At 32.8% G+C, this 20,157-nt stretch overlaps 1 protein-coding gene across 1 annotated transcript in view; it reads right to left on the bottom strand.

The window, feature by feature from the left end:
• Positions 1-16,595, bottom strand: part of LOC137923247 (cytochrome P450 4C1-like) — a 31,753-nt gene extending 15,158 nt beyond the window's left edge. Inside the window, exons 1-6 of the mRNA XM_068766441.1 lie at positions 16,527-16,595; positions 9,431-9,607; positions 8,552-8,661; positions 6,900-6,990; positions 4,982-5,164; positions 3,592-3,968 (exon numbers count right to left, since the gene is read on the bottom strand). Of these exons, the coding sequence (XP_068622542.1) occupies positions 3,592-3,968; positions 4,982-5,164; positions 6,900-6,990; positions 8,552-8,661; positions 9,431-9,575 (906 nt within the window). The 5' untranslated portion in view covers positions 9,576-9,607; positions 16,527-16,595. The remainder of the gene's footprint in view (positions 1-3,591; positions 3,969-4,981; positions 5,165-6,899; positions 6,991-8,551; positions 8,662-9,430; positions 9,608-16,526) is intronic.
• Between the last annotated feature and the right edge of the window lie 3,562 nt (positions 16,596-20,157).

The raw sequence follows: 20,157 nt of genomic DNA on the forward strand, positions 1-20,157 counted from the left end.
CAACTTATTACAAAATAATGCGCAAACTAGGCAAGAAGTTATCTCTATTTAGGCTTTATATCTAGACTTTACTTTGCCAAATAAGCTGTCTGCAAAGCTATGTAGACATCTGACTTTTCTTCCAAGAAACACGACTTCAGAATGTGACAGACATCGGATGGTCACAGCATCAGGTTCTGGGTTAGTCTCCGGAAGAATCGGTGCTCACTAGAACACTAGCTCAGATTCACAGATTTTCTAAATCAGTGATTCCCAAAGTGGTCTATATCGACCCCTAGAGGTCTATAACAACCGGCAAAGGGTCTACGTCAGCGAAAAAAAATTTGGGGGTCCAGGAAATGAAAATGGGAGTCCACGATAGTGGATCTCAACACATACACTGATAGTACCTATTTACTTACATCATACTATCTTATAATATCAAAACATTTACATTATTTATAAAAGTACCTACGTAAAATACTATATATATTTAAAAAATTGTGTAAGTTGTAGGATGTTGGTATTCGCTTTGTGGTCGCAATACATTTTGAACTTGTAAAAACCTGAGAGTCGCAGCATAAATGTATAAATTAACATGTGTTTTTACTTTAAGTTTTTAACACTAAACTTCACTGCAGTTAGAAATTTACAGGAAATCAATATCAGGTAAGTAGGGGGTCTACCCAACACGGAAAAACATGGAAAGAGGTCTACGACACAAAAAAGTTTGGGGAACTCTGCTCTAAATCAACTACTTGATAAGTTAAACAATAGAATAATAAATATATTATGGTAAAAAATTTTAAAAAGGAAATCTCAGATTAATGAAACTTGAAAATTTATATAGTGAAAAAAAATTTACTTTTCTTAAAAAAATGTAAATAAATATTTTAATACTGTGTGTACTTTATCTAACTCTTTATATATTAAAAAACTTCATTCATACACACATACATATTTAATGGAATCAGGCGTTACCTTGCGGAAGTCCATCCTGAGTAAGAAAAGGACCAATATTTAGTCACCCGTGGAGGGGTGAAACACGTGTTGAGTGAATTGACGGTGGCGGTTGTGTAATTCGCATTGTTTGCCGCATACGCATTTGTCAGCGGGCTGGCGGGCGGTGCACTTTGTTGCACGACTACCACTGTATGTGCGGAAGTGGCTAAATAATGGTCCTTTTCTTACACATACATATTAACGAATATATATTATTTTTGTATATGCGAGTTGTGATAGCCAAACGGTAGAAGACTGTGACATCGTAAGTCGCGGTTTCAATTCCTTAGATACAATATTATATAATTCACACTTTGTGCATTATATAGGATTCAATTAAATAGCATTGCCACTGCTCGCAAACAAGTTTCCAGAGGATGGACAGCAGCATCCTCTGCGTACCATAATACCACACTGTCACCTCCATTTCGTATATATATTTTATAACCAACCAGTATCATTGGAAACGAGGCCTTAGTAAAACGATTATGGTGAACTTAGTCACATATATACTTAAATTAAAAAAATAATAATAATAAAAAGTCGAAAAACCAGCACGTTGTTCAACAAAAACATACTGTAATATAAAGAATCGAGGAAACACCTTGAACTAGAAACACAAAGAGAAATCTGAGCGCAAAACATCGACCCTCCATGTCGATGGATCAATTTAGAATTTTGTGAGAAGTGTCAAATTGGGTTTTTAGTCGATTATAATCAGACAATACCTGGACAACATTTCCAGGTGTCCATTAGGATTTTTTCCATTTGCCAATTAGCTCTAGGAATTTAAAAAAAAACCCTCGATTAGATAGAAGAATCACTAGAGCTTCTTCCGTAATTTTTTCTCCTAGCCTAACGCTTTCCAAAATCGCAGTAGTGATATTAGCCAGGTAATGCCAACCGGCTAAGCCGAGGTTCAGCGGTACTATCGACGAGTGACAACTCAAGTTGAGGTCCCCTCATGGAGACTACATGATCCTGGTCACTCCATCGAGTATTAACAGAAGCGATCTAAGAGCATACTGGTCTCCCAATCCGAAATAATAGTATGAAGTGGAAATGATAGTATGAAGTGGAAATAATAGTATAAAGTGGAAATAATAGTATAAAGTGGAAATAATAGTATGAAGTGGAAATAATAGTATGACGTGGAAATAATAGTATGAAATGGAAATAATAGTATGAAGTGGAAATAATAGTATGAAGTGGAAATAATAGTATGAAGTGGAAATAATAGTATGAAATGGAAATAATAGTATGAAGTGGAAATAATAGTATGAAGTGGAAATAATAGTATGAAGTGGAAATAATAGTATGAAATGGAAATAATAGTATGAAGTGGAAATAATAGTATGAAGTGGAAATAATAGTATAAAGTGGAAATAATAGTATAAAGTGGAAATAATAGTATGAAGTGGAAATAATAGTATGACGTGGAAATAACAGTATGAAGTGGAAATAATAGTATGAAATGGAAATAATAGTATGAAGTGGAAATAATAGTATGAAGTGGAAATAATAGTATGAAGTGGAAATAATAGTATGAAATGGAAATAATAGTATGAAGTGGAAATAATAGTATGACGTGGAAATAACAGTATGAAGTGGAAATAATAGTATGAAATGGAAATAATAGTATGAAGTGGAAATAATAGTATGAAGTGGAAATAATAGTATAAAGTGGAAATAATAGTATGAAGTGGAAATAATAATGTGAAGTGGAAATAATAGTATGAAGTGGAAATAATAGTATGAAGTGGAAATAATAGTATGACGTGGAAATAACAGTATGAAGTGGAAATAATAGTATGAAATGGAAATAATAGTATGAAGTGGAAATAATAGTATGAAGTGGAAATAACAGTATGAAGTGGAAATAATAGTATGAAATGGAAATAATAGTATGAAGTGGAAATAATAGTATGAAGTGGAAATAATAGTATGAAGTGGAAATAATAGTATAAAGTGGAAATGATAGTATGAAGTGGAAATAATAGTATGAAGTGGAAATAATAATGTGAAGTGGAAATGATAGTATGAAGTGGAAGTAATATTAATAAGTGGAAACAATAGTATGAAGTGGCCCGAGCCAAGACAATCCCGGGAGCCTGCGAGCATCTCTACTTTAAAACAGTTCTTAGGCTAAACGCACTCTACGGCCTGCCACCTCAAACCTGCGGAATCTGTGATGCCATTTCGGAAACAGTGAGAGTCCTATCTCTATAGATATGTTTGTGTAATATCTATGCTTTGCATGGCGTCTATGGCTGAAGCGAGTAATGTATTTACAGTACCCGGTGATAAACATTGCACATCGATCTTTAGAAAGAGACAATCGGCTAATTTCGGCTAGCGTTATCTCTATCGCACGAAATACGACTGACAAAACGTCACGTAGTTAGTGTGGGACAGAGATAATGCTCTACAAAGCCGAGATTAGTCGATTGTCTCTTTCTAAAGGTCGATGTACAATTTTTTTACTTTTTTATTTCGTTATTTAAGTAAAAAGACAATGAAGGCTGTTATAAATTTGATAACATATATAGATTCTAACAAAAAACTAAAATTACATGTATCTTATAATTTATAAATAGATATATAACTCACCTCAAACATAAACGTGTTCACCTCCTCTCGTATACCTTCAAGGTTTATCTTTCCATCACTCTCGGCTTCGATCAGAAAGTCTAATAACGCAGACTTCTTCCTCGATTCATCACCGTCAGCTATGTTTGACTTGACATTTTCCTGTTTAATCTTCTTTTGTTTTCTCTCTAATATTACATTATCCGCAAACGAATGCACCACGTTCAGGCGTTCCAAAAACCGTTTGCCTAAAGCCGTGCGATAAAATACTATATCACTATGTAGCCAGAATTGTGTGAGTCTATTTATAACGAGGATTCCAATCTCCTTGATACTTCTTTTGTATTCAACAGCTGATTTCGATTTATCTGAGTCCAGTTGCGTTCCCATAGCCGTCTCTGAAATATATTTCGGATTTTTAAAATGTAAGTTCGATTGTTTAATTATCACATACTATCAGGCATACACCTATCCCTCGATTTACACGGTAGATACGTTCCTGAGAAAAACGTATAAATCGAAAATTAAAAATTTTCAAGTCAAAACCGTGTAAATCGAAAAACTTGCAGAAAATGCATGTTTTTGCTATTTAACAGTTGTGATTTTTTTAAATATTTTTAGGTGTACACAGAAATAAAAAAAATGCATGGACAAGTTAAAATACTTAATATATTACGGAAATACTGTTTTTTTTATTTAATTACAATACATCAAAGAGAGGAACAAAAAAGAAATTACTCTCATTCTTTTTTACGGAATCTAAGGTTCGAATTCACTTTCATCGCTTGAAGTTATTGGTGCCGATTCCATGTTTGAAGCAGAAATATTTACATTATGAGAGATGGTGATAAAATCGGTTATTAAAACCAAAAAAAAAATCTTATTTCGGAAACCGTGTAAAAGCGAAAACGTGTAAAACAAGTACCGTGTAAATCGGGGGATAGGTGTATATCTATAAATTATTTTAATAAATATTATCAAAAATTCTTATAGCTATAATTAATATATATATATATATATATATATATATATATATATATATATGTGTGCGTAAACTTTTTCTCTTTTCCTAGTATAAATAAGTGTACTCCCCATGTCGACAGTTCAGTGTAGTTTTTCGAGATATAATATTAAGATCTACGATCAGTGATACAAAATGACTATTTAGTAAGTTATTTGGACAGTGATTTCTTGAGCGATTTGGAAGCGTTGTTTGTACTAAGCGAAAATATACTTTGTGTTAAAGTAGGGTGACCATCTGATTTGTGAATAAAGGACTCCTTGTGAACTAGTGGTGTTTCATTTCGAGTCAGAACCCACAGTACTTTACAATATTTCTCTTCAATTCTGCAAAGTAGCTTAATTAAACTGGCTTCTAGTCTAAATAGAAGGTTCTAGAAGTAACACTAACCACAAATCGTATACAGCGTGAAATCGCTGATAATAGGCAATATGTCCACATCTTCTTCTGGCAGCTGCTTCAGTCTTTGCACCAGGTCTCGGCTCTTCTGCTCGAATACCTTCGTGAAGTTCTTGAGAATGTTGAAGTGGAATGTCGGAGTTAGAATCTTTCTGCGCTGATGCCATTTGGTACCTACAAATGTTAAACGATCATATATTTTTTATTACTAAAAATTATATTTAAAAATATTATTAATTATTACAAAGATTAAAGGCGAGATTTGAAATGAATGCTAAGAATTTCGAGAATGAAAGATATCGTGAGGAAAGACAGAAGAATAATAAAAGAGCTTAAGAAATACGAAAGAAGAAAGTAAAGTTCATGTCCCACGTGTAAGGGAATGACAGGTCCCCAAAAACTAAAGCCATACTGGATACACATAATCATACATGTTACATGCGAAGGTGTAAAAGTTTTATAAAGTTTAAGTGAGGTATGGCACAGGAAAAGATTTTTTATGGTCCTCGTTTTGGGGACCTCCTGTGTTCCCCTGTCTTGTGTAAGCAAGGACAATATTTACAATAAATTTTTCACAATTTTTTTGAAATTTCCACGTTCTTTCCTCTTTTCTCTCATTTCTCTTTCATTTATATCAGAAACTATTTATTTAAAAATAAATAGTTTCCGATATAAAGAATGCAATATAAACGAGAAATATTACACTACCTTCGTTATAAGAATCAATGGTTTCAAAAATAAATAAAAACGTAATGATAAAATAGTTATAAAAATCTTCTTTACTGCAAACCAAAGGCTTCTCTCAAAGATCGCCACAGATAACATATGACCCGTACTGCGCTGCGTGCAGCTATGACGTCAGCGCACTTATTTTTCAAGATTAATTATTATTTACTATCTGTTCCCGCAAAATATACTGTTAGAAATTATTGGCCTGCACAACATATTTCAAAATGACTACTTTATATACTTTATACATAAATGAAGTCATACTATATATACCTCGAAAACATTACTTCCATTTTAATAATATTAACAATAAACTTGTTATAACAATAACAATCGCTTGTTGTCATGCAGAATTTTAATTAAACATTTTAAATACCGTGGGATTTTAAGTTTTTCAAATAGCGTGTAAGATACAATTGAAAGATATGCAAAGGTAATTCAATTGTTATGAATATTGCCATATAAAAACTGTAAAACAATAAACAAGTTTATTATTTTACTGAAATATGTTTAATATTATATAAGTATAATTACAAGCTATATATAATTAAAATTTAAGTTATAGTAAAATTCTGGGCTCTAAAAACAAAGTTTTATATATTATTTAAAAAAAAGGCAAAGGTAATTCAGCCATTATGCCTATTTGCTAATAGTGTTTTTTACGGTGAGAGCATAAGAGGTTTTAATACGATATAAATAATGAATTAGTTATTACTTTTTATTAGTTAGTAGTTTTTAATTGCAATTTGTTTTTTATCGTGTGAAAAGTTTTAAATTTTGTAACTTCAAACTGGATGAATTTATTGTTACATATTGTGGTATTCTGGGCTCTAACAAAAAAGGTAACTATGTCGATTAGCTAACAAATATATAGTCAAAGGTATATTGAAGCATCAAATACGACAAAAATAATAATATCATTTTTAATTTTAAAAAAATATTTTAATAGATTATTTATTCCCGGAAAGAATATAATTAAAATTTTAATAGTCACATATCATATAGGTGTTTGATAGTATATAACTCTGGCTTTTATGATTTGATTAATAGAAAGTTTCGACTTATAGTTTTATTTCGTTATATTTAAATACCTACGATAAACTAAATATTATCTTATTTTGTACATTGTATTACCTGAAATTCTTGTAATTTAACTTATTAGTAATAAAATTAGACTCACCTGTACTTATCAAGAGACCAGTTCCAAGCCAAGGTTTAAGAAAATCATAAGGTTTATTCTTCACGATGTTACGAGAATGGGAAAGGATTATCTGTGGAATATTAAATAAAGAATATATATGATTGGACAAGATTATTTACTATTAATAGTGTATTTAACATGAATTATACCATATTGAACAATGTTACGCTTGGAATTTTTATTTAATAATTAAAACAAAATACATTTGGTTGTCGCCACTTCAGATATTAAAACACGTTTGAAACCAACTTAACATTATTTTAATTTTAAAAATGTCATTAATGGAAGCTAAAATAAATATTTAAGTGTTTTTTCTGATAACATACATAAGTGATTGTAATATATGATTAAAATAATATACGAATGAATGGATCATACAAACTAAACCACTAAAAAAGCAAAGGCAAAGTCACCTGAACATAAGCTAAGAAATGGCAAAAATTGATGGTTGTTGGGATCGAAAGTCTCAAATGGCGACCAGGAGCTGGTGGACGCAGAAGGAGTAAACCCCCACTAGGAGGACCCTAATGTACTCTTGTCTCCGCTCCCCCCTAGTTTTCAATGGACCATTAGATATAGTTGCGACTCTATGTCTGTGTCCTCTCTGTCTGACGTCTGCCAGAATCATTAGCAGCTGCACTGGCGGAGAAGAGCAAATGGGTCCCTGGTCGTCTTCTACGAGAGTATCGTGGCAAAGAGGGAGACAGTTGAGCATGATCGGGAGAAGGCCGATTGTACTCGTAGACGGTCGTGACTTCGAATGCCACGTCGCTATCCTCTAACACAGGTTCACTAGAATGAAACTAAGATATCCCTTGTCGTAAGAGACGACTAAAAGGGATCGGATTTTGGGGGGTTGAGGGTAGCAAAATGAGTTTTGGTAGGTCGAAATCCCACATAATCCTGTCCTTCCCCTAGAGGGCAAGGGATCTTGTGTTTATACAGAAGACTACCCCCTTCTCCTCCCCCTCCCCCCAATAGGAAAAAAGGGGGACTGACGACATAGTCAAAGTCGTGAGAAATCGCTCGATTTGAACAGTGCAAGTTCAATGATAATACTATATTCTGCAGGAAGGTAATTGAAATAGCGATAAAAAGAAATAAGTAAGCAAAATAGTGTGCAAAATAAATGTAGTCAGAATTAAAATATAGTAAAAAAAATTGTAACTGTGATATTAAACAAACTGTGATACACATATATATAAGTGAAAAAATTAAAATAAAATCTGTAATATATTGTAAATAAATAGATTGAGGATGAATGAATGTAATAGAATGAAAAAAAAATATAGAAAAAAATTGTAGAACGAAAGAATAGAACGACAGATCATGTGATGTATGAAAGTAGAGAATGGAAATAAAAACAGGAAAGTGAAAGACTTAATAAAGAAAAATAAAATTCCTGTGATCCCAAATAAATAGGGGTGGAACGAGAAGTCCCCAATAGCGGGTGCCAAAATAAAAAAAAATGATAATATCTCTAGAAGAAGCGTATATCTATTATAATGGTCATGAAAGTAATAATAGTAATTCTAAGTAAGTTGAAAAACGTCGTATATGACTGTCATTTTATATAGATATCTGTTTTGTAAAAATACACCATATAATTGCTGATAAAATTGCAAACTAACCTCTATGTCTTCGACGTTATACAGATGCAGTATACGACGGCTGAACACCTTTACCATGTATCTATAACCGTAGAGCTTCTGGAAGCCGAGGATCAGGTCGAAAATGTCTTCTGTAATGTAAACAAAATACTAAATTTTCGTATCTAATTCTTTAACTGTCAAAACTGATTGCGCAATTTTTGATATTAATTATTCGAAATTTAAAAATCATTCCTTTTTTTTTTTCAAAAAACGAAACGCTTGTATTGGCGAATGCTTCTCTTTTCAAATCGAATCTGGAAGGAAACAGTTAGTAAATAAATATTAACCTTATTTACACTTCACTGGCTTCCGTGTGTTGTATGTTACGTATTTATTTGTATTTCTTGTATTTATCATGTCTCTGTCACTATTTTTAATATAAGATTTGAATTATGGCGCATTAATTATGTTATTTAAAACTTGGTATTGTAATACAATAGAAACCTAATTTCTTTAAAAAAAAAAACAACTGTCAGGGAATCTCTAGCTTTTAAATTGTAATTCCTCGTCATTTCTAAATTTAAATCTCATTACAAATGGAAATTTTATTTCTATCACTTTCGATTTTTTTATTTATATCCTATTTTATGTGGCTATTTCCTTTTAACAATACAAAGTCTGGCAGCTAATAAAATATTATTAAAAAAATATTTTTAACAATATTTGTATTATTAAGATTATTTTTTTAAAATCAATTTGAGTAAATACATAAATCTTTGCAAAAAAAAAACTTAGGTTATATTACTTGTATCTGGCCGGTTCCGATGACTAAACATGTGACAGTTATAAAAAAAAAGAACTAAATATCAGTTTCCCGCCGTTTTTCTTTTATAATAATTGAGTTAATATTTTACTAACCTTGCGCAGTTCCTATAAACGAAAACGGGCAACCTATTATAGGCCATCTCCGTGGTCCTGGTAAAGCATCCAGTGGATCAACATCTATGAAGAGAGCATACAAAACAATGCAGACTAAAACTGCCACAACTAATATCCAAAACATTGTTCTGTGTCTAGTCAAACGATGGACGAAATCTGAAAATAAAAATTATCTTTAAATTCTTTCCTTTTTTTATTTATATACCTTAAATTTTATATTAATACACTACTCATTTTAATTATTTAAATTTTAGGGAATGTTTTTTTTATTTCTTAGATCGCGGCTTAGCTGTTATGATCATGCCTTATCATCATTTCAGCTGAAAGAAGTTCACTCCTGAAAATATGCCTCCCCGTTAGAGAGATTGGTAAATAATTAAAATAACTACGACGAAAGATGGGAGGCGATGTATTGTATTGTTTCGAAGATGTTAATGCTGTTGGCCTTAAGGCTTTTAGGGTTTCCTCTGACATGATCGAAAGGGTCCGTGAACTATAGAGAAGCGATGTGTAAATGAATGCTATAAGAATAAGAGAAAAGGAAAAAAGAGAGAATTTGCGAAGAATGAAAGAGAGAGCATGAAAATAAAAATGTATAATGTATTTATTATTGATAATAATAGCCCTGTCCCTAAAATAAGAAGTAAAATCAGTTTCCTGTCGCTTAAAACAGAACAGAACAGAAACAGTCGCAGAATCTGATGAAAAAATCGATAAATTCTGAAGATTTATTATACAAAATTGTATTGTATGTTTATTTAAAGATCATTTTTGATATAAATCTAATATCAAGTAATTTTCTAGTCCAAAATCTAAAGAAATCAAACATATATTATATATAATGTCTATCTGTATAAAATCAAAATAGTGATCGGATAAAATTATATATATATATATATATATATATATATATATATATATATGTAATTATATATATATATATATATATATATATATATATATCGTACGTATTAGTATTCAATCTGCTGGTAAATACATGTGTATGTATGTATATATACATATTTAATTTTGCGCCATTTCTCGCGAGCTTGACTAGGTCGTCGATCACCAGTTGCGAATTATTAAAGTTGCGGGAGAAAAAAGAACTTCAGGTCAATATTATTTACTTTATTTACAATAAAACCAAACATGTATAATTTCTTAATAATACACATATATATTTTAATCAGCTTTACCTACACGTATATATCACAAATAATTCGTAGAAACTGTGTCAAATTCTTACTATATTTGCAAATACACAGGATATATTCTGATATCAATCAGACGACATCCTTTTACGTCGACAATAATGGTAAACTGTATACAGTAAACCTACATATGTTATTGTTACGTATACCAGATATTAGCATACATGTGCCGAAGAGACCCGTACGGCGGAGGCTACGCAGAGAATTGATATCAGAGTGAAGGTTCCTTTAATCATCATCGGCATTCCTATGATAATGGACCTACTAGACGTAGGTCTCTAACATTTGTGGTGAAGACTGGGATTCTGCGCAGTATACGCTTGCCGAATGCTGACATGGAAGGCCGAGTGAAGGATCCTGGTCCAAGAAATCAGACAAAACCTTTCTCTACCAAGAGCAGTAACGGCCGCCTTCTGCAAGAGCGTGATAGTGCAGAAGGAAGCCGCCGAGCGGGATCAGAGAACGTAAAAGAGCATCGAGTTCGCGGACGTTGAGATTGGAGTCCTTTATCGTCCACTCAGACCCGAAAAATAATACAGCGAGTATGCCGGGACAGGTACAGCTTCCTCCAGGAACGTATCTTGGCGTAGTGATGTAGGGCAACAGCGAGTTCCGTTGAACTTCCAAAAGTACCGAAGACCATCACCGTGGAGGGGTAGTAATCCCACATAACCATGCCCTTTCCCCCTGCGAGCAGAGAATCTTTTTTCCATCAAGAATATTTCCTTCCCCCCCCCCCTTCCCCCCTCCATAGGCAGCAGTGTATACCCGATACAAAAAATAAGTTTAACAAAACATAAAACTGACTGAACGTGAATGTTCTCGTATTTAATCAATTTAACCATTGTTTTATAAGTGGCTATAAGACAAGAACTCAAATAACAGGGGTGTCCAAACAGCGGCCCGCGAGTCACATGCGGCTCTTTGAACGATTATTTTTAATTCCGAATGATTGTCGAATTATTTCAATATTTAAGTTTATATAACCCATGTCAGCTAATGGGATATCGAAACAAATTACCGGTGTGTATAATTATTATTATTATTATTCCGCCATAAATTAGCGAAATCCAAACACCTTAAGTATTATTAGGAGTGCTGTCATATACGTGTGCCAAACTAACTTCAATACACGTTTTGTACTTTTGTTTAAATAATTTCAATAAGTATGATTTTCGTAAAAAAAAAAATATTCTTTAGCGTGTTAAATGCGTTTTCAATTGCGACTCACAAAAAAATTATATTTCGAAAAATTGCTCGCACTATCAAACAGCTTGACCACCCCTGGCATATAACATATATTTTTGTATTGACATAAATATTGACAGATAAGGAATCTTGAAGTACAGTATATACGATAGACTATATAATAATTACAACAGATAACATATTACAGTTATATAAACATCTTGCTTTGCTTCGCATGCACTCCTCCCCTTTTTCTTTATAATTTTTGACATACCAAAATATTTTTGCCAAATTTTATACACGTGAGGGCTATAGTTTAACAAGTGCATTTATTAATAAACAGTCTCTTCAATACTTCTTGCTGGTAGAGTTTTCTTTCTTATCTGTATTCTATTTACCAAAAGCAATTTTCCTACCAAATTGCACGCTTCAAACTTGATTTGTTGTGTTAAAACACAAGTCAATTATTTTTAAAACAATAGATAATGTAATATTTAAAAACATTACGTTCGTTATTTTTAAGGTTTGCTATGTACTGCCTCAAATTATTTGATGGCATTTCAATAGAAAAATATATTAATGTAACAATTTTTTTATATAGTTGTAATGGAATAGGCGTTTGTCTTCCATCTCACCTGATGGAAAGTGTAGATGAAGACGAAGGTGGTACACGCCCATCCAAAAGAAACCTGTTCACTCTACTCTTAAAGGCTCCAGAGTTCAACTCATCAGGAAAAACAGATCCAGGCAGGACGTTCCAAATCTTGACAACTCTCACCAAAAACGAGCTGTCAAACCGTTGAGTTCTACTTTTGGGTATGTCAACAACGTATAGATGAAACTTTTACCTGTGTCTATTAGTCCGATATAGGAATGGAGATGGCTCAATCAGTTCGAAAACAGCCTTCGAGCACTCTCCAAAGTGCATTCTATAAAAAACCTATAAGCTGACAACTCGACGACGATGCTCAAGGGTGTGTAGTCTGCTATTTGAGAGCTTTTCCTTGTTAATTAACCTACGGGCTCTTCGGTCAACTGAGTCCAAAGCTTCGAAATGATATTTGGCTGCACCGTCCAAGAGGTGACTGCAGTACTCCATGCAGGATCGAACTTGGGCAGTGTAAAGATTAAGCAGCTGTTCAGAGCTACCGTACCGCCAGAACTTTGAAAGAATCGATAATATCTTGGACGCCGCTTGTGCCATAGACTTTATTTGTTGGCCAAAGTTGAGGTTAGAGGTGATGGTGATAACTAGAAGCCCTAGATGGTTAGTAATCGGTAAGGATACGCCACTCTTTTTTGCGGAAAAAAGACACGCCTGTGTTTTGAAAGGATTTCATACTGATCACTTTATACAAGATTGATTAGAATAGATGTAAAATCTTTAAAGATGGGTCGTAAAATTAGATACACATTCACCACCTTAAAACTTTTACACTAATATTCAATCATCCTGTAGATGAACACTATATATATATTTAATATCATAACACAGATTAATATAAATTAAATAATTTGTATAGTAAAAGCTCCTTATTCGCACCTCTTTCATTCGCGGATTTGAAAAAATGGTTCTCAATCAGCGGATGTAATAAATACATTCAAAATAATAAAACCTACTTGGAGGTTGTGTTAAATTCACAGCCTATTGAAGAAAAGGCTTCAACAAGCACAGAAAATCTGACGTTTAATTTTAAAAACCTTAGTGAAGTTTTAAGAATAGCAAATGAGCTTGGAGATTTCTTTGTGAACATCGATCAGTCTATGAAATGAAGTCTTAGAGGCAAATATATTTATGTATATATATTGACACCTAGAAACGTATCGCCTATTATCCTATATAAATTAACATTCCGTATTCACAGTTTGTATATTCGCGGCGTATTTATGAAACATATTTACCCGCGAATAAAGAGGTTTTACAGCATCAAAATTACAAACAAGATTTTAAAAAAAAACTACGAAGTTACACCAACATATGCAAGGCGGTTAGGTCCGATATAAAGGTAAAGCATCCGTCATCCCGTCATGTGAGAGTTCATTGACATATTCTTCACTACAAAGTTTAACCTTATTATAAACTATATTCAGAAATTACTGCAGTTTCCATTGATTCTAAAACTTAAAAACGATAATTCAGTGAAGCAGTACCCGGCGATAAATATTGCGCATGGACCTTTGGAAAGAGACAATCGGCTAATTTCGGCTTCGTAGAGCACTATCTTTATCCCACTCTACCTATATGACGTTTTGTCAGTTGTTGTATTTCGTATTTCGTGCGACAGAGATAACGCTCGATATATATATATATATATATATATATATATGCGTAAACTTTTTCTCTTTTCCTAGTATAAATATATAATATATATATATATATACGCTATACGATAAGATTCAAACTCAAGTTCAGTTAAGAGCGAATATTACTTAATTCTTATTACTAATTTCTTAAGTGTTTTAATGAAAATGCATATTTATAACTTAGCTCTTCTACATGTAAAACTTTGCCGGAATAATTGGCATATTGATATTTTCTATGAATTGATTTTAGTGAATCATACCTAAAAAAGCGGGATGGTAGACAGTTAATATAGTAATTTATGTATGGAATATTGAAATATATAAAATAATATAGTAATCAAATGAATCGTGTGATCAAAAAAGGCATTTACGTGACTCCTTTTTTGTCGGAATATTATACATGGGATGCCCTTCCGCTGCGCGGCTAAGAAAGGCTTATGCAGACTCCTAACGATATAAACACAATCTTCTTCTTTAAACTGCTGTCAAAATTAGAGAATCATGATTCCAGTGCTGTTTTCGGTCTATTGTGTTCGGTTTTGGGTCTCCGATTTTTTGCTACAAAGACCGGATATTTTATGTCCCCAGTATACATTCTCCGGTCTTGGATTTTCGATATTAAATCACCGGTCTTTGGTCCCCGGTCTTCGGTCTCCGGTCTCCGGTCTTCGACATCTGTTCTTTTAGATATAATTTTTTTTACAAATTTCTACATTGACACACGTTTCATCCATTTATGGCTCCACTGTTTGACTTTTATTTGACTTCAACAACCTTGAGTTCACTCGGAAATCTCGGTTCAATATGTTACATTAGACCACAAAGGTAGACGAACCAATGGAGTGACCGGTCGAAATATGCCTTTTTACCGCTCCGTGCTTCTCGGGTTGAAACATCGGAAAGAAATAGGGTGGATATATTGCGAAACATAGTTTTGTTTCTATACGAACACTAACTGTTTGTTTAGAACAGTGATTCCCAAAGGGGTCTATGACAACCTGCAAGGGGACTACGTCAGCGAAAAAAAATTTGGGGGTCCATGAAATGAAAATGAAAGTATGTGTAAGTGTAAATGATAGTACCTATTTACTTACATCATACTATCTTATAATATCAAAACATTTACATTATAATTGTGTAAGTTGTAGGATGTTGGTATTCGCTTTGTGGTCGCAATACATTTTGAACATACACTAAACTCCACTACGGTTAGAAATTTACAGGAAATCAATATCAGGTAAGTAGGGGGTCTACCCAACACGGAAAAACATAGCAGGGGGTCTACGACACAAAAAAGTTTGGGGAACTCTGGTTTAGAAGTAAGCGGACATCATGATGTCAACGAAGCTATGGGTGTAAGACCTCTGGTGAAGAACCTCGTCATGGGCTGTCACTTGAGATGCGTTTAGCATACGAGTGCAACAATTCTATAAAATATTACAACGTTTTAAAACTTAACCTGATGTATGAATTACTTTTTTTTATTATCGAACGACCTGAAGGTCAACGTAACGCGTATTATATTAAACTATCAATTAACCACACCGGTTTGGTTAGTCGTGATCATGAATTATTATTTATCCTTAGCAATTATTTTAATAATAATGTTGTCAGTTGTTTTTGTTTTTTTTTTTCGAGCTGTCATATTTTTCTTCTGGGTCGTTTTTCAGCCTATGCTTTTGCATGTCACAGAAAGAAAGTAAAAAAATAGAAAAAATATACGCTTTTTTAAATTATATTAGAGAGAGACAGATATTTTATATAAATCATATATATACCCTATAGCATACTAGCCCTTGTTCAGTTCGAGAACTTAATCAACACTCATCATGCAGATTGTAATGAGTTGAATTGTGATGTAATGTGGTGTAAATGAAAAAGCAAAAGGAATATTTTCGCTAAATTTCAAATCTTTCGGTTTTATGGTTCCAGGGGTATCGTGATGATATATATCATCATAGGTTGAAATCTATTTTACATATACATATGTAAAACAAAAAATAATAACAAATATCAAAATAATTGTACAAAAAATAAATACGCAAATATTTTTGGGTTTATTCAGAAATTTAATTTGACAGTCTTAAATATTTTTAAATTGTTACATAAGACTGTCAATGAATATAATTAAAAACATAGAAGAATAATACCGTCTCATTTATAATTCATCGTCAAAAATTAAAAAACTTACAAAAGAAAAAAAAACTTAATTCATATTTCGAATATTTATGAAGAGCGTTAAATAAATATTTATTGTATCTAGATTTATTTATTTCATAAAATACATATTATTAAACAAATATACATATATATAATAACTTTTTCAAATAACACGAACCAGATATATAAATTAAAATAAAAAAAATACTCACTGAGACGTAAGATATAGATAATTGTTTGTTTGAAACGTCAGTACGTACGCAAGCGACTGTCAACTGACGATGACTGTGGTAATAACTGGTTATATCAACAGCATTTATGTATATCCGACTCTCTCTGTATCTGTCTGTTTGTTTAATACAGAAAGAGATAGAATAGTTCACACAGCTTACCAGAGAATAGACCACAGATTCAAAAAAACGGATAAAATTATTCTAGTTATGGTAGGTTTTACAAGATGTCGGTAAGATTTAATGTAATTAATATTTATTTAATGTATGTGAGACGCCATAACTATAGTATATTTTTATTTTATTAGTCAGCATATATAGCTAAAACTACGTATTGCATGTCATTAACGAGAAGCGGATTTTTTGTCATTATCTGGCGTAATTGCTCCTTATAGTTCAAGGTTATCAAAGTATGCATTTATAGAGGAGCTCAATCTAAATATATTTTCTAAAAAAATGCTGCTGTGAATGATTTTTTTAATGTAATTTAATTTTAAAAATTGTTATTTCGTATATTCTTACTACGAAAATTATAGTCAAATGAACACAATATAAATGTTTATATTACGATTTTATAACCTAAAAAACAATTTATATTAACCATTTAAAAAAAAAACTTATGTTTGAAACAACTGCTCGGTTGAATAATCTTATCTTGTGCGAGTAAGACGACAATCTATTCCTGTTCATTCTACACTCTTAAAATAGTTCCATTTTTAAATTTATTTATTAAAAATTTAATTAGGTCGCCTTTATAACTTTTTAGCTGAAATAAATAAGTATGAACGTGTATGCTCTTTGGACCAATTTGTAATAATAAATATTATTTATTATTTGCAAACAATAGACACAAAATACCACAAAAAACGTAAACTAAAAATTAATACATACACACATATAAATACTTCTTAGTGATTCAGAAAGGAATAGTATCCGTGCGTGTGTGTGGGTGCGCGCGGATTGATGTGTGCTTGCTTGTGTTATGTTTTGTTTTTATTTATGTGTGCAAGCGGACTAATTCATGTTCACACGGTCATGTCATATTAATATGTTATGTGTAGTACTTACATCAAATAAATATATAGCCAAATATGCACATATATAAATATGTATGTATATATATTATAGGCGTAGAAAACAGACTGCCACCCACTCGATATTTTCCAATTTCGTAAAAGATGAGCGATTCACATTTTTTATCACCGTTATTTCCCAGCAAGTCCGCTTCTGGACATGGCTTCTTCTATAGCAGAGTTCCCCAAACTTTTTTGTGTCGTAAACCCCTTGCCATGTTTTTCCTTGTTGGGTAGACTCCCTACTTACCTGATATTGATTTCCTGTAAATTTCTAACTGTAGTGAAGTTTAGTGTTAAAAACTTAAAGTTAAAACACATATTAGTTTATACATTTATTAATTGAATTTAAATTAAAACTACTCAAAATAAAATTTTGTATCTACTGTACCAACTAAGCCAATCTATTGTACCAACATCCTAATATTTTTTTTACTTCATAGGTACTTTTATAAATAATGTAAATGTTTTGATACTATAAAATAGTATGTTGTAAGTAAATATGTACTGTCAGTGTATGTGTTGAGATCCACTATCGTGGACCCCCATTTTCATTTCATGGACCCCCAAATTTTTTTCGCTGACGTAGACCCCTTGCAAGTTGTCATTGACCCCTAGGGGTCGATATAGACCACTTTGGGAATCACTGTTCTATAGATTTCCAAAAGCGGTGATTGGAAGCAGCAGGAAGGATGTATTCCTTGTGCTCCGACATATAATTGGCATTTATATTTTGTCAAGAATAATTCAAAATTAATGACCTCTTGTTCCGTACCAGCCCAGCATTGAGAGAACTGACCTTACATTTAGTTGAGTTTCTCTTACTTTTATACAGGATGTTTGGTTATGAGATGTAAAATCTTTATTTGTTAATCTATGGCTCGTTTGTGAGCACAGGCTATAAAGTGATTATTCTGAACAATGTTAGATTATTTTATCTTTTCTATTGGTTTGCGATAAGTCAATAACTTCCGGCAATACTAAACCTACAGAGACAGATAATAAAGATTATTTAATGGAATCAGGCGTTACCTTGCGGAAGTCCATCCTAAGTAAGAAAAGGACCAATATTTAGCCACTTCCGCACATGCAGTGGTAGTCGTGCTACAAAGTGCACAGAAAACACAGACACGCTGTGTTTGGCACGGATTGGCTGGCGGGCGGTGCACTATGTTGCACGACTAATACTGCATGTGCGGAAGTGGCTAAATATTGGTCCTTTTCTTACTTAGTAAAGCTTACTTAATTGTAATATGTATTATGGGATTCTTTCTAAAGTCGGTGAAGTTTTGATGTAACAACACGAAGTCCGAAGTACAAGTGTGTAAATTCTTTTCTATTCGATGACATTAATACTGCTAGCCTTAAGGCATTTACAGCTTCTTCTGATATGAGTTCATATAGTTGGAGGTTCCGTGAACTATACTACAAACTAAAGCATTACATTTGATACTGCGATCGAGGTTAAGCAGCTAAGACGAGGGTTTCCTGTTGATGTTGATGTAGTGAGTCCGAAGTGAGGTTTTTTTTTTAATATTTATTTTTACAAATTTCCTCTAACATAGAGCCTATATATTTCGGGTTATAATTTCTAGATAGAGGGGGGAAATCCTACAAAGGACGCTTGGGAATGGAGAGCCCTGGAGTGAGGATTGGAGGGCAGCGTGGACCGTTCAGCCCACGCTGTTCGCGACGACGGGGTCGAACTGCAGACGCCATTTGCGTGTCGGACGGTGAGAGTGTTGTGATTGGATTTTGAATGATGAGCGGTCATCAGTTGAGTGACTATTGCTGTGTTTATATTTGTGTGTCTGAAGCGTGTGGTGTGTTATGAGTGAACTGTGTGAACCTTTCAATAGGATCCGAAAGGATGTCTTTAGGACGCCTTACTTTCTAAAGGAGGTGACAGGGAAGTAGCAAATTAATCATCATATTCATTCAAGTCTCACCCGTATTTATAACGACGTAAATGAACAACGTTATTTCTGTGGAATTTTTCCTTTTCGATGCGTCGCTGTCGATGACGCAATTTTCCCACTACAGTAGTAATGCGAAATTTTAAAACGCTGTTTCAAAGTATATTGTAACGTTGTGTAATTATTTTCAAACTTCTTTAGATTTTTGGAAAGGGTACGATTAACTAAATACATTAATTGAGAGCAAATAAACTAAACATTCATCATTCTAAATTCTTTTACACCTACACCAGGTGTTCTTGTCTAAGACGCACCTGCGGAACCAAAAATGCCTCGTGGACAACTGCGAAACTCAGGTCAAATATATATATACGTACGTAAACACATATATGTATTTGTGTGTATATATATCTCCAAGACTAGGCGTCCTTATAAATTAATTTCTATTTAACATGTGATTGAAACTTTAGTCGCTGTAATAAGAAAAAAATAATTGAACATAACACGGAAACAGACAGAAAATTTTACTTAACAGTAAAATTTACTCGAAGGTAAAATTTTACTCAAAACAAAAATTTACTTGGCAGTAAAAATTTACTCGACAGTAAAATTTTACTAAACAGA

This window comes from Battus philenor, unplaced genomic scaffold (genome assembly GCF_028537555.1).
Source record: "Battus philenor isolate CCGP_79_NKW_IND1 unplaced genomic scaffold, ilBatPhil1.0.hap1 SCAF_21, whole genome shotgun sequence".
NCBI classification, from domain to species: Eukaryota; Metazoa; Arthropoda; class Insecta; order Lepidoptera; family Papilionidae; genus Battus; species Battus philenor.